At 30.1% G+C, this 15,059-nt stretch overlaps 1 protein-coding gene across 5 annotated transcripts in view; it reads left to right on the top strand.

Annotated features, from left to right (window-relative positions):
- l(2)gd1 (lethal (2) giant discs 1) overlaps positions 1 to 5,561 on the top strand; it is a 15,709-nt gene extending 10,148 nt beyond the window's left edge. For 3 of the 5 annotated variants that reach the window (XM_018504115.1, XM_018504114.1, XM_018504113.1), the window contains exons 10-12: positions 3,497 to 3,535; positions 5,191 to 5,281; positions 5,364 to 5,561. In XM_018504115.1, the coding sequence (XP_018359617.1) occupies positions 3,497 to 3,535; positions 5,191 to 5,281; positions 5,364 to 5,483 (250 nt within the window). In that variant the 3' untranslated portion in view covers positions 5,484 to 5,561. The remainder of the gene's footprint in view (positions 1 to 3,496; positions 3,536 to 5,190; positions 5,282 to 5,363) is intronic. The other 2 variants (XM_018504117.1, XM_018504116.1) reach the window with 1 other exon arrangement.
- The last annotated feature ends 9,498 nt before the right edge of the window (positions 5,562 to 15,059 follow it).

Here is a 15,059-nt window from a genome sequence, read left to right as displayed (position 1 = left end):
CACTTCGTGCGATCGATTCTTGATATTACTACTCCAGTTTTGTCCCTTTTTTTTTAAATTGTCTGGTTACGGTCTTAGTCTTAGAAGTTGGCTGCTGGTCAACTTTACCGATTTACTGATTTCGACCAATTCCAATTCATCGATTATCCTTCAAACTCGTTTTCGACTACAGATTATAGTCGGTAGCTACCGACTCATTGTAGACCCAGCATTAGAAATGCTTTTCAAGACTGACAATAAATTCGGCGCGCAGTTAAGGCAATTAAGGGATTGAATATGTAGTGTATAAATTCACACAGAATTATTACAGCATCACAGATCTAATTTGATTGTTTAGGATCTTTATTTCCGATTAATTGCGTAGTCGCATTACGGCCTTATAAGACCATAGATATAATACTATTAAATCATTGATATATTATATATCAATTTATCAGATAACTTCAGCTTCTATCTCATATTCTTCCTCTTGTTAACGTGGACAGCTTCGCATAAATGTGTAGTTGCACTATAATAAAGATATTAGAGTGTCAGATTAATTGAAATTCACACACACACACACACACACACACACACACACACACACACACACACACACACACACAAAATATTTTTATAAATTACGTATTATATCTGTAGATTGATGTCATGAATTTCATCAACATTATACAAATAAAATTTACAGTTGATAATATAAATATTATAAATACATAGTTACATACGCGCTCTAAAACTTGAATAATTTTCAAATATCTTTCCCAAAAATCTAAAAGATGTTTCTCGGAAAAGTCTTAAAGACGTCTATTTCAAGATGTTTTTAAATGTCTTTTAAATCGATCGTTTTTTACCTTTTTTGTTCATATATTTTAATTACATAAAAGGATTTTATAATGTATACAATTTCGGAGCACTTTCGTAAACAATATGCGTAAAGGGGTCATAAAGGGGACATAAGACGTCTTGGAAAAATCTTTATGACATGATGTCTGAAAAATATTTTGATGATATTTTTACGACGTTTTATGTCCGGATTTTGAACTATCGTTCACTGTGCTTTAACTTGTATAATGTCGATAATTCTGCCACTTTAACCCCTTAAAGGAATGCTGCAGCAATAGCTGAACTTGATCGATCTCGACAGATTTTTTAACTCCATTTTGATATATCTAAAATGCGAACATAAAACGTCTTGAAGACGTTATCGAGATATTTTTCAGATTTCATGTCATAAAGACGTCTTCAAGACATCTGTAAGACATCTTATGTTTTCTTTTTGAACATGCATGTTGTCTAGGCAAACTAACTCATAATAATTAATAACATACTTTAATTGTGGAGAAAAAATTTTAAATATGCGTGTAAATGCAATTAAAAGATTGGAGAATCTGAAATTAATCACATTTCATCAGTAAAATAAGATAACTCGGGCATTTCCATGAGGCTTCTGAGTAGTCACCACAGTCAATGTTGAATCGTCACTATTATTAAATCATGATATCGCTTATGATGTCACGATTATTGAATCGTGATCGTAAGGCTCCTGAGTATTCACCTCAGCCATCAATATGATGAGTACTCAGGAGCCTTAAAATAAAAGACTGCAATACATCTGGCATACACCTATCGTCTGCTTATCCAACACACTAATTTATTCGAACAACATAACAAAAAACGCGAAAAGTAAATTATTTTATTAATTATTATTCTATAAACAGAAAATGGAAATACCTTTACTATTACAAGTTACTTTTTTTGGTAATAGATTAGTAACGTTTTTTTTTTTATAACTATAACGGTTACGTAATATTTTTTTTGGCAACGATAATAAATTTTATAATTGCTTTTATTGTTACTTTTCATATTTTGAACCTATTTATGATATAAGTTTTTATATAATCTTTAGCCGATATATAATTCTTACTTCAAGACTGTTTTGTTATGTTTTAAAATGCTAATGCGACTCTGTGATTGCTTTATGATGTCTTAAGAATATCATAAACCAATTACACACCTATATTAACATAAAAACAAACTTTTTGAATACCCATCTTATCGGAGGATTATTTTTCCATGTGTATTTTTTATTTTATAGCCTACAAAATTTCCGTTTTTAAAATGAAAATTGGTACCTTTAGTACCATGAACAGTTTCCATTTTATTGGAATCGAATTAATCGAAATATTGATTGATTAAAGACTAGATAAACTCATAACATTAAGTAATCTTTTTGAATTTTTGATTTCTAATGACCTGGTTCCGAGCAGCACTGCTTACCATAAAACGCTTTTTTTGAAAAATGGGTTCCCAAACATCCGTTATAACTTTGTTATAAATTATATAATATTTTTGCATTAAAAAAAACATAAAGACTTTGTTAAGAAAAGCTCTTTTAAATATAAAAACTTTTTTATACAAAACTATACATAAATTTTTTTTAAAAAATTCACGAAAACTTGTTTTATTTTATTTCGTGACTAAGCGTAATCCCTTAACAAAAATTCCATGCATATTGAAGTTTAATGTGCAAAAATGATATTTTTGTGATATTTGTTATTTTTTCATAAAAAAGGACAACATTATCTAAAATTCTGATCAGAAGTTGTGAATGTATTGTTTATCCCCTATAAAATGCACTTTTTATTTATCTTACTATTTAGCTATGTTTTAAAGAGATTTTAAGTTTTTCTAACATAGCAAAAGTTTCGTCGATGAAGTCATATGTACATATTTATAATTTCTAGTTTGTAACTATCGATACACAGTATAATTTACTGTTATAGATTCCGCTCAGTGCATATGTGCATGTATACATATACATAAACACACAGGATATCTCATTTTAATTGCTTACCTCAAATATCTCAAAAATACACATTTAAAAATGTTTTGAACAGAAGTTGTATGGTCTGTGTATGCGTATCGATAGCTACAAATTAAAAATTCTATATGACTTTATCATTCTAGGCGGAAAATTTGCTGTCTTAGATAAATCCTACATTTTAAATCTTTCATGCTTAAAAAGTATGATATTAATATAAAAGAAAATGTTATAAAGAATGAATAATACAGTCGTGACTTTTAATTAAAATTTCAAGATGACGTTAGCTTTGTTTACAAAATGTCAAATATTACAAAAAGCTAATTTTTGAACATTAAACTTCAATTATCTTGGAAACCTGATGTGCTGGAATTTTTTGGCTTGCGGCATCATTTTCAGCATACGAAAATCTTGTAAGAAATACCTAGTCTGATACAAAGTAATTTTTTGCTATAAATTAGTGTTATCTTTACGATAGATGATAATGAACGTTTCGACGACAGTAAAAAAAGTTAGTATTTGATCGTAAAAATAGGCTTGTATTATCTCTCGCTTTTTCTCTTTGGTTGAGGATATCTCATATATATATATATATATATATATACATTTATTACTCGATAAAGTATTAACATTGTTCAATGGAAGTGTTATACCCAAAAAATAGAACATTGTTTGCAGATGCTCGCTGAATCCCATCCTGTGTTGCACTCATCCCAGGTATGACATCCCTATATTTTTGTAGAATATGCAGATATATGCACAGAAAAGTTTTGATGCTTTTAAGTACAATGTATATTTTGTATGTACAGGATGTCCTGAAATTCGAAGATAATATTATTTCAGCGTGAAACTTTGTAAAAGATTGAGTATTAAAAGTGCAAATCATTTTTTTCCGTAAAGTAGTCTCTTAAGTATAAACGTTCAAAGTTTGACTAATCATAAACATTGGTTAAAAAGTTATCTGTCCTTGTGATAGCGTGCAAGCAGTGGTAATGATTTGTTTAATATCTAATACCATTGCTCGTACGTCACAAATGACTTTATAACCAACGCTTATGATTTTAGTCTAAGTTTATACCATATACTTAAAAAACTACTTTATGGGAAAAAATGGCTTGTACTTTTACTTTTACTTTTATTATTTAATTTTTTTACGAAGTTTCACGCTAAAATAATATTATCCTCGAATGTCGAGACACTCTGTATATTGGCCGTTTTTTTATTTTTTAAATAAAAAAATAGATATAATAGTGTTTTAAAATAAATTTCTATGCGAAGATTGTTGATTGGTGTTTGTAGAGCTTTTATGTGTGTGTATAATGTATACCTGTGTATACAGGCTGTCTCATTTTAATTACCTCGTATCTCGAAAAATATGGAAGATACGGAATAACGTTTCAGACAAAAGGAAGGGGGAGGGGATAAGAGGGTACATTAAGTTCGACCTTGGGCGATGCCGTTAAGATCAAGTCAAGGTTTGAGATTCAAACTTCAAATTTTTTAAATGTAACTCTTATTTTTTATTACATATTCGTAGCTTACCTCGAGAGCCTTTCATACTTTAATAAAATATGTTTTCATTAAATATTTTTCGAGTTATATAAGACTTGGAAGTTATAATACCGTTGGCATTAGCATTATCCAAGGTGTCCGATCAACAACTAAAATCTGTTGAATGTTGTTCAGAATCATGACTTAAATAACACTTGTCAAGATCAAGACCATTGGAGATTGTTCCTCTTATTTTCATTTTTGCGTTAAAAATTCATTTTTACGTAAAAATGAAAATAAGAGGTACAACTTCCAATGGCTGTGATGTTGACAAATGTTATCTAAGTCATGATCTTAAACAATATTCAAGAGGTTTAGCCATTGGTCGAACATCTTGGGTAATGCTAATGCTGGTGGTACTTTCAAGCCTTATAACTCGAAAAGTATTTAATGAAAAAATATTTTATTATAACGTTTTGAAAACTCTTTAACATTAGCTATTAGATTTGGGAATAAAAAATAGTGTTCCATTTAAAAATTTAAATTTAATTTTGACAGGGATTTTCAAGGTCAAAAATGTCAGCATCATTTGCCCCCTTTGATATCCTACAACTTTCATCTGAAATATTGCTCCGTATCTTCCATATTTTTTGAGATATTCACTAATTAAAATGGAACATTCTGTATATAAAAATATAAAATTATTTGTCATACAACAGACGATATTGTGAATTTTATGATATTACACGAGCAATTTGTAACAATATACTTAAATTGTACAATTATAACAACACACTTACAATTCTAAACATAAAACGATATTTTGGTAACGATATTTTTGGTAATAATATTTTTATATTATACTTTTTTTTATATTACAGAGGTTTCTTTCGAAGTGATAGCCTACTTGGTACAGTAATGGTCAAGTTACAACCACTAGAGTCTCAATGCATTCTACATGATTCTTTTCCAGTAATTAAATGATTAATTTTTTAACACTCTTTATGTGCAAATAAAAATAAAATAAAAATGAACTTATCATTATATATTTCAGCTTATGGATGGCAGGAAAGCAACAGGAGGAAAACTGGAGTTGAAAATTCGTCTCAGAAATCCAATTCTTTTTAAACAAATTGAGAATATTACAGATAAATGGCTAACTATTGATCAATAATTTAATTAAATTTATCGACTCGGCGAAAATTTACGTTTAAATTTTTTATTGGTTGTATCAAGAAGCCTTTGAAAACATCGAGAATAAAATACTATTTTACAATAATATATATTAATAATATATTATAATAATATATATTAACAATATTACAAAATAAGATAAAAAACAATGTATACATATTTACATAAAAAAAAACAATTATATATAATAAGAAGCTACGAATAAAATGTAAATATGCTAAATGTAATTATAATATAGATAAACTACATGTAATAATTTATATACAAACATAAAAGTTTTGACCATTTTTTATAAAGTAAAATGTCCATCGAATTAATTACGTTTATTTATGTACAGGTAAGCCCATTTCAATTGATCGCTTTAAATATCTCTTGAACAGTGCATTTTAGGAGAAAATGTTTTAGACAAAAGTTTTATGATTTCAAGGCGGACATAAGAAAGTAGGATACCATTGGTTTGACCTTGGGTGCTTTGAATTTTTTTAATGGAACCCCCCCCCCCCTTTCTCCCATTTTCATTACATGTTCTCGTAGTTTACCTCGAGAGATTTCAAACACTTTGATAAAATTCTTTTTTATTAAGTACTTTTCGAATTACAAGACTTGAAAGTTACACTACCGCTGGCATTATCCAAGATGTCCAGCTGAAATCTCTTGAATCTTGTTCAAGGTCATGACCTTGATAATATTTGTCAAGATCAAGCTTATTAGAAGTTCTTCCTCTTATTTTTATTTTTACGTAAAAATCCCGGAGCTCCTTGATATTTTTCTCATGTTATCGCTTATTTCTTACAAACCTTAAAATCATATTGATGCGCGAATGTTTTTTCAATATCGAATCTTTGTTGATTATTTTATATTGCCAATGTTGCTGCAACATTGAAATAATATTGAATAAATTAATATTAAAGTCACTCACCCGGGAGTAATCCGCGATATCGTAAATGGACGTGGCGAAGTAATTTTCTTATGTTTAAAAATTGCATAGGATCGATAAAAGGCGTAACATTATGAGATTCTTCATCCATGTTTTAATGAAATGATTTTTAGAAGATAATTCAAGAGCTCGAGGATGAAAGCAAATGAAATGTATTAAACAAAAATATTTCGTGTAGTGTTATGTAAAAATTAATTTAGAGATCTAATATTCTTGGAATCACTGTTTTCGAATATTAAATTGCAACGTTTGTAAGATATTACTTCAACATTGAACATTTCTGCAATGCTTTTTTAATAATTCGCAAAGTTGTAATTTAATTTTGAGATGTTGATTCAATATAATGCAACATTGTTTATGACATTATTTTATAATAGCATATCAATATTATAGAATCCTTTAAATCAGTGTCAATTTAATCAAAATGGTATATTTAAGGCTAAATAAAACATTTGAAAACGTTACATGTTATTAAATATTGTTATAATAATATTATAAATATCGTTATAGTAATGATTTTTTGCTTACTGGATATGACACGTTCAGTAGCAATTACAATTTTCACCGATTATCGCCAAATTGCAGTGCTTTATTTAAAAAAATAAGTCTCTATTCTTCATATTAGTAGCTTTATATTCCTTGCTTTTACCTATACATACAATATATATGTTACACATTGATTGGTTAAAAAAATAGCATAAAAGATTTGAAACGATGTCTTGTATTTTGTGAGATGTATGTATCATGTAGTAATGTAATTGACAGAAGGAAACAGAACAATGCATGCACTGAAGCTGAATCTACGTTTCTCTGAGAACAATATAGCAGATGAATCTCACTAACAAACTATTGTCCGATAATTGTTCAACTCTGTCTCTCTAACCAGTTCGCTATACCATTAGTTCATTTCTCAAATTGTATAGAAATTCTCATTTTAGGAAGATATTTTAGAAGCATTTCATATATAAAGTCGTTTTTTATATGCAAAATGAATCGACTTTTGATATTTGCTTCATTTTAATAATTTCTATTTCAAAGTGCACTTTGATACACTTTTAGATTAGAAATTTTATTTATAAATAATAATTTATAAATATTTATAAAAATAGGAGAAACACTTTTAAAAATTCTTTTATTTTTACATTTATAAATAAAGTTTCTTTGCCTCATTTATCTGTTAGCGTATTCTTTTTACTATTTTAATTAAGTTATTGGAAAGAAATTTTTTTGTTTTTCTCTCTTTTTTATTAGTTTGTTCCCAAGCTTAAAAAATTTCATAAGATGAAATTTATCTGTTTATTATTATTATTATTATTTATTATTAATTATATATGAGCAACACGTACTTGTTACTCATACGAACGATTTTTTTTTTAATTATCGTATGTATATGTATTTGTGTCTCATTATTTAGAATTATGTATGACATCTGTACTTATTTAATATATGACAAAGTAGTACAAAATTTAAAGAGTATCATTACAAATTATTCAGTTTTGAAATAACTAATAAAAAGATTATTTTGGATTTTTAAAACAACAATCAACATACCAACAATTAGTAATCTATAAATATGATATATTTGACTCGAAAGTATCTAATTTTAATACATATACGTGATTACAAAATGTCTATGGAAATGTATATGGTTGTTTTTGCAAATTATAAACTGCTGTTTTGTAAGTAAAAGTTATATTAACCTTCGCTCACCAGCAAGAATCTGGGAGACCTTATTAAAAGTTTCAATTCCTTCTAGTAAAGTGGAATAACATCAATTTACAAGGATAATAATACCATGAAAAAAAATTTTCACGTTTCGAAAACACGTACGCGCCGTGTCGATATTTAGTTTATATTTAATTTACATGTGGTGCGTATTAATAAAATATTGTTGAGGATCTCTCAAATCCTCACTGGCATCCACATTTCAAAATCGAGATAAATAGATTTTTTAATTTTAATACTTTTTATTATGTAATGTATGTATACACTATTATTATATATACACATTATTATAAAAAAATAATGTGCGACTCGTAGATGGCTATTCAGAATGTTTTTTGTCATGCACAATCACTCTGCGATAAATAGTTGTACAATATCTCAGTCAGAAGTAATAATGGAATCGACATCGAATCGATGTCGATTCGACGTCAAAAGCATCAAATCGACGTCGATTCGATGTCAATTTCATTGTCATTTCTGACTAGGATTGTATCAGCTCAATCTCATATATCTCATGTATAGGTAAAAGCGATAATGTGCAATGTAAGTTACATTCACAATACATGCAGGAACTTTGCAAGCTCTTTGAACTCCGTTCTTGTGAAAAGCAATAGAAACACTTGGAGCATATTTACGAATTTTGATCAATCGCGCATTAGGTTTACACGATGTTATAGTGCCAATTGAAAATACCTTCACACACACAGACTAGACAAACATGTTTCACTAAAATTAAAAATTCATATGGAAAATTCAATATTGGAACACAATCGCTATTAATTAAAATCATTCTTTTTCTGAATGTTACAACAAGGTTTATATATATCATATAACTATACTATAAATTAATGTATTCATTGCTCGCACTTGCATCTGTAATTCATGAAAGACAGAGGAAAGTACGAAAGGCAAAGAAAGTTATAGACGCGAAAATACACAATCGATCCCCTTATAGATACTTGAAAGAACGGTCGCGTTAAATCAAGTAGTGCCTATATCGATCGCATAATCGGAAAACAATGGGATTTATTTGCCAATTAGACAATTAGGTCGGTCAGAAAGGGTGGCCCGTAGACTACGGCCGACTGAAAACTCAGCGTCGGTCCGGCAAACGTGTACGACTGTACGTGTACGGGGATGTAGAGAGGAGCGCAGACTATTTACCGCGTGCATACACGTAACCGTGGCAATGTTGACCCTTTGGCCTTTAGACGGGGTTACCATGTGCAAATTAACAATGTTTGTTCGCTTAACCCTTTTGCTTCTATCTCGATTTCTGCTGTTCGTCGTCTTGTTCTCACCTTATATACGCAACGAGAGATTACTGAAACAGCTTCACAGTCTTTTTGCAATATTCTTTAAAATTTTCGTTAAGCCACGTTAAGCATCTTATGATTTGCGACATTGTCAAATTTTTCTGTTTAAGCATTTCAATGTGTGTATTCGAAACGTTAATACACTAAGAGATAAGTATTTGTGGCTATAATATAAATGCATGGTAAAATAATATGGTTAGGAGCTTCATTTTTACGATTACTATTGTTATATGAATGTAGGCAATAATAATTTATACATATATATAGTTCTCTCACAAACATGAAAAGATTGTGACTGTAAATATTATAATAATTTCGTCGTCGTCTTGAAGTGTCCGCAGATACTACAATCCGATTACAGATCGACAATTAATGCTCGAATACACCTACACACATTTTCATACCCATACTTACAAATACCTATGTATGTATCTGAACCCCTTCCACCCCTCTCCAATCCACTGTAGAGACCTTGATGCACATCTACCCGATATAATCTCTCTCTCTCTACTACATTCTTACCCATCCACACGATCCCTCATCGGCCTCATCCTCTCCCTCACTTTCAATACCTTAATTACCTTAATACATCTCGAAACGTCTTGACATTTTTTTCAACGTAGCCCAACGCATCCTCACTCACTCATTGCACATTATTATCTATCCTCACTACCCTTTAATTACCACTCTCTAATCCTTATTTCACACATTTCAATGAACGAAACCCCGAAACGTCTCAACGTAACCAAACACATCTTTGTGTCACTCTACACACTTTACTCCATATTAAACAACATAAAAAGGATGAAGACTGATGTTTAATCGTATATTAAGGGGATCCTAAAGCTGTCTGCATTACCGACTAAATCGTAATTTTTCTATAACAATTAATTACCTTTTTCCTCTTTTACAAATTCCAAAATCAGTTTAAAATAATATGACAAATGAAACATACGGTAAGAGACATCTAATAGTAATTATTGCATAACATCTCATTACATGGTTACAACATCTCTGAAAAAAGTTCTATTACCGTATATCCCCATGGTTTCATTAATCCCTAGATTCCCCTACATAGAATATTGAATATCCGTTGTTGAAAAAGACTACCAGAATCAGCAAATCAACTTTTCAAGATCACATAAAAGTTTATCGCTATTTTTTAAATAGAATTACATGATTTTTTTTATCATTGTGCGTATGAAAGGCATATTAAAATAGAATTATCAAAAAATCAATAGTTTACGAGATACTTAATAATTTTGTTCTATCACATTTTGACATGAAATATAAAATATCTCGTCAACTATTCACTTTTTGGTAAATTTTTGGTAATTTTAATACATATTTTTATGCACAGTATAATGGGAATCAATTGGTTAGGTTAAGTGTAAAGAAAAAAATTATATAACTGTTTTTTTTAATTATATAATTCGCAATATGCAACTACATATCTTTTTGTATCTTGAGGTACAGATTTTTATCACATTTTATGTTAGAAATGCTATATTCTTTTAATAGCTGTTTAAGAGAGCCTAGATAGTTTGAGGAAATATTTCAAAAGAGCTATACATACATGTATATAACTATACAAGTTAATTATTTTTTTGTTTTAAATAATTCCCTTGGCGTTAATTCATAATGCGTTAAGATCGTGTCGAAGAAATCTCAACTGTGCTTTTGTTTTTTTCTTATGTTGAAACGTGTTCGCGTTCCGACACGACGTATTTCCTGATGTGTCACGTGCTTCGCATCGATGTATCTCTCCTTTTTTTGAAACCGTTCCCTGCGGATAGAGTTCGGTTACGCCATTTCTGCTTATTCGGCACACACGACCGGACGTGACGTCACTGAAACTACGTGAAGTGTTGATTGTATGCCAGATGCGACTTGACACCCGGGGAGTTCTACCTTCTCGCTATGATTCACTCGCGTTACCGCAATGGTGCAGTTACTTCGTTTTTGAGCGATAGAAATTTGGATTGGGTGCAAACGGATCAATATTAGAGAACTTTTATTGCTATATGCTATATACTATGTTTATTCTCAGCAACCAGATTAATTTTAAACACTTATATCTCGACATTTTAATGTTATGTATTCAATATACGAGTATATAATTCAGATGTAAATATATCGTATTTTTAAGTTAATAAATGAGAGTTAAAACTGATTATGAATTTTTATAAGAGAATCAAAGACAATTTTTACGGATTATATATTTTAAGTAATGATAAAGTATATATGTATAACACGCACGCGCTAACACGCACTTTTACAACCTTCTATTGAATATTTTTTCTTAGATATTCATAATTCCTTCAATTTCATCTACATAATTAAAAAATGAGGTATTTTACATGTTTTACTGGCTGCATTTCTTAGCTAGTGAATATCTTTAAAGATTTATGTATTCTTCTTCGCAAGCGATACAGTTTAAATTTAATCTCTTACACGTTTGTGCAGCTCTTCGCTCGTCAATAAATCTAAGCGATATTCAAAACCCACCACAAGAAGGTGGAATGAACAAGTAACAGAGCCACCACTTCTAAATTTACATGTGAATCTTTAAGACGTTATAGAAAACTAGCTTGGCGACAAATATATCGGCGGGCAAAGAGCTGCACAAATAGCGCATACCACTTCTTTAGGAAATAATCAAATCTATTAAAAAAAAAACGTAATGCTGAATAAAATTAGAATCTTTAACATCGATAGCTTAGAAGACATTTGGTATATAAGAATATATCCTGTGGAGATAGTCGCAGTTTTCTTAGTCGCTAAAGTCGATGAAGCACTATCGTGAGTTAATTTATTTTGTAACAAAGAGCAATCGTAAGAAAAAAATAAATAAACGAAAATATTTAACTTATAAAAAAAGAAGAAAAAATATTACGCACATTGGCTTTGATCTGGACATTGGCGATTTTAGGAAAAATAAGGAAAATCGCAAAAACGACTAATCTGACGCTATTTTTTTAGTAATGTTTTAATGGATAACAAAACCAAATATAATATTTATATAATGAGTTTCCTACTATTTTATAGTACTTTTACAAAAAAAGTTTGGTTATTTGACACGACCGTTTATCATTAATATACTTTTTATTTTTATTTTTTGCCAATTTTGCTAAAATTTTCAGACTTTGACCGATTTGAGGGGGCAGAAGATATTATCCGATCAATATGATAACACCATATACGTTGACACTGGAAAGGATCCGAAGCTTGGATCGAAATATATAGCCAAAATGTTAAGTGATTAAATAAATTATCTTTGACACCACTAAACATCTCGTATTTGATTCAAAAAATTTTGATTTATCGCAATTGAGCTTTGATTCTTTATTATCTTATTTGGTTATCACGTTACAATTTTGAAAAAAATTGGCATTAAAAAGACAAAAAATGGCAGTATATTTTTAAGACTATAATCTTTTTATTATATTTCACTTTGTCAATTTTATATTGCTTTTTGATTTAGCATATTCTGATTATATTTTTGATACATTTTTAAGTGTTAAATTCGAAAAACACAATAAAAATTGTGCCACACAGTTATTTTACACGTTTAATTTTCTTGTGCTGTACAAAATAAGAATGTGAATTTAACACCTGCGCATGGTGAAAAAATTTATATACCCTCCCACGATAATGGGACATCGTTGCTGGATGCTGCAGCGTGAAAATCGGAAAGCAAGGCACATAAGAAACGCTATCGATATATATAACTTTTTTAACAAAAGAAGAAGGAACTACTAAACTTTTACTTTTACATAAGATTTAAATGTAAATAATCGAACTGTACAATTTTTATAAATTTGGATCATTAAATTTCTATATAAAATCTCATTGTATATATTTTTAAAACAACTTAAAAAAATTTAAATTTGGTTGCCTTATGTAATTAGAAATATTGAAATATCCGAAGAGGCAGTGAATATTATTGGGGCTTTCCTATAAGTCAATCGGCTTTATACCTATTTATATGCGCGCGCGAATAAGTTTGCTATTTCCATATAAATAGAGTTGCGTCTGTTACTGGCTTTTTTTCGAGCGTACCAGTGGTTCTCGTATGCGTATCGATATTGTTTGGGATCAAAGCGCGTGCTTCTTCTTTTCCCCCTTTGCCCTCTCTTTTTTTGCGTCTCCGTCTCTTCGTCTCTGTTGGAGTTAAGAAGAACATTGCAAAAATGTCCTCGCGCGTGCAATCTCGGGTGCACGAAGGTCGCCGTTTTCAAGATACCATGGCGCATCGCCACGATGTGATCCGACGCGATGCAACGCGATACAACGCGATGCGATACGTTTCTCGTTGCACTATCGTAGTCAGCAATTGACTTACAAGAGCTCGCGTTGCGCACCGGTTATTAATAATTCGTTACCAGGAAACGTTCAGCTCCCGCAACGCGTATATATATGCGAGTAGAATCAATTTGATATAGTCAAGCGATATCATTGAAAAAGCTGCAATGTATCGCTTGGTACTTACATATCATCGTGACCCGTATATCTCGATCGACTGGAATTGTTTTACACGAAAGGGTAACTGCAGCACTTTCATATATTTGATGATTTATACACTGAGCAAAATTTCTATAGTTGAAAGTCAACGCGAAGCAGAAGATTCTGATCATATTAATCAGAATTTCAATTAATGGCAACCAGACTCTTTTTCTAATGTATATACAAGATGTCTGAAGAATAATAATTGGATCACTTTTCATGCATGAGTAAATTGAATTAAAAATTCTGTGCCAAAAAATTTTACAAATTTCGACATTAGTAATAAGATATGAATTAATAAAGATATGTGCGAATAATTGTGCGTTTGCGTGAAGAAATCACAGATTCTGCATGTGGCAACATTTATTACCACTAGTAAGTCTATATGTGAATCGAGATCTCTCTATATTAAAAATGGAGGTAATATTGTTTATGTTACTATGTATTGATTGTGTAGCTATTTACATCATCACGGAGTAATCGATTGTCATATCGTTAAATTTCAGTTGAATATCGTTTCTAATTTACCAGTTTAAACAACATCTATTATTCTTTATTTTACAATATCAAGATCAAGGTTGTTTGTTATTGAAAATAATAATTACCACATTTAGTATTAAAAAGTCAATTTAAAATTCAAGCATTGCACCAATTCTTACAGACGGAATCCGGACCACGCAGCCAATCCCGAAAGAATCCGAGGAGGAGTTCGATCTGGACGACCCATCAGTGAAGAATCCTGATTTCCCTCATTTCGAGACAAGGCTGTCGATTTTTTTATTGAATTGACTCAAGTTAAATGGATAGGCGAAGGATGGATGTATATCCTACTCGTGTATATGTTTATTCTTTATATTTATAATAGATATCCATCTACTTAAGATAAATGAAATATTATTCCTTTTGGCAATCTTTTTATGAATAGAAAGCTGAGAAAGATGATTTAGCTAGGTATAAATTTTTCTATGTTTAAATTGGGAGCAGTTAAGCAAGAAACTGTCAGCTATTTTGGCAACTCGATACTTCAACGATTCTGGTCCGAAAAATTCCAACAAACATGGTTGAATACCAT

Source organism: Trachymyrmex cornetzi, unplaced genomic scaffold (genome assembly GCF_001594075.2).
Source record: "Trachymyrmex cornetzi isolate Tcor2-1 unplaced genomic scaffold, Tcor1.1 scaffold16, whole genome shotgun sequence".
Lineage (NCBI taxonomy): Eukaryota > Metazoa > Arthropoda > Insecta > Hymenoptera > Formicidae > Trachymyrmex > Trachymyrmex cornetzi.
Note: the sequence above shows the minus strand (reverse complement) of the source record. Positions and strands in the feature narration are given on the sequence as shown.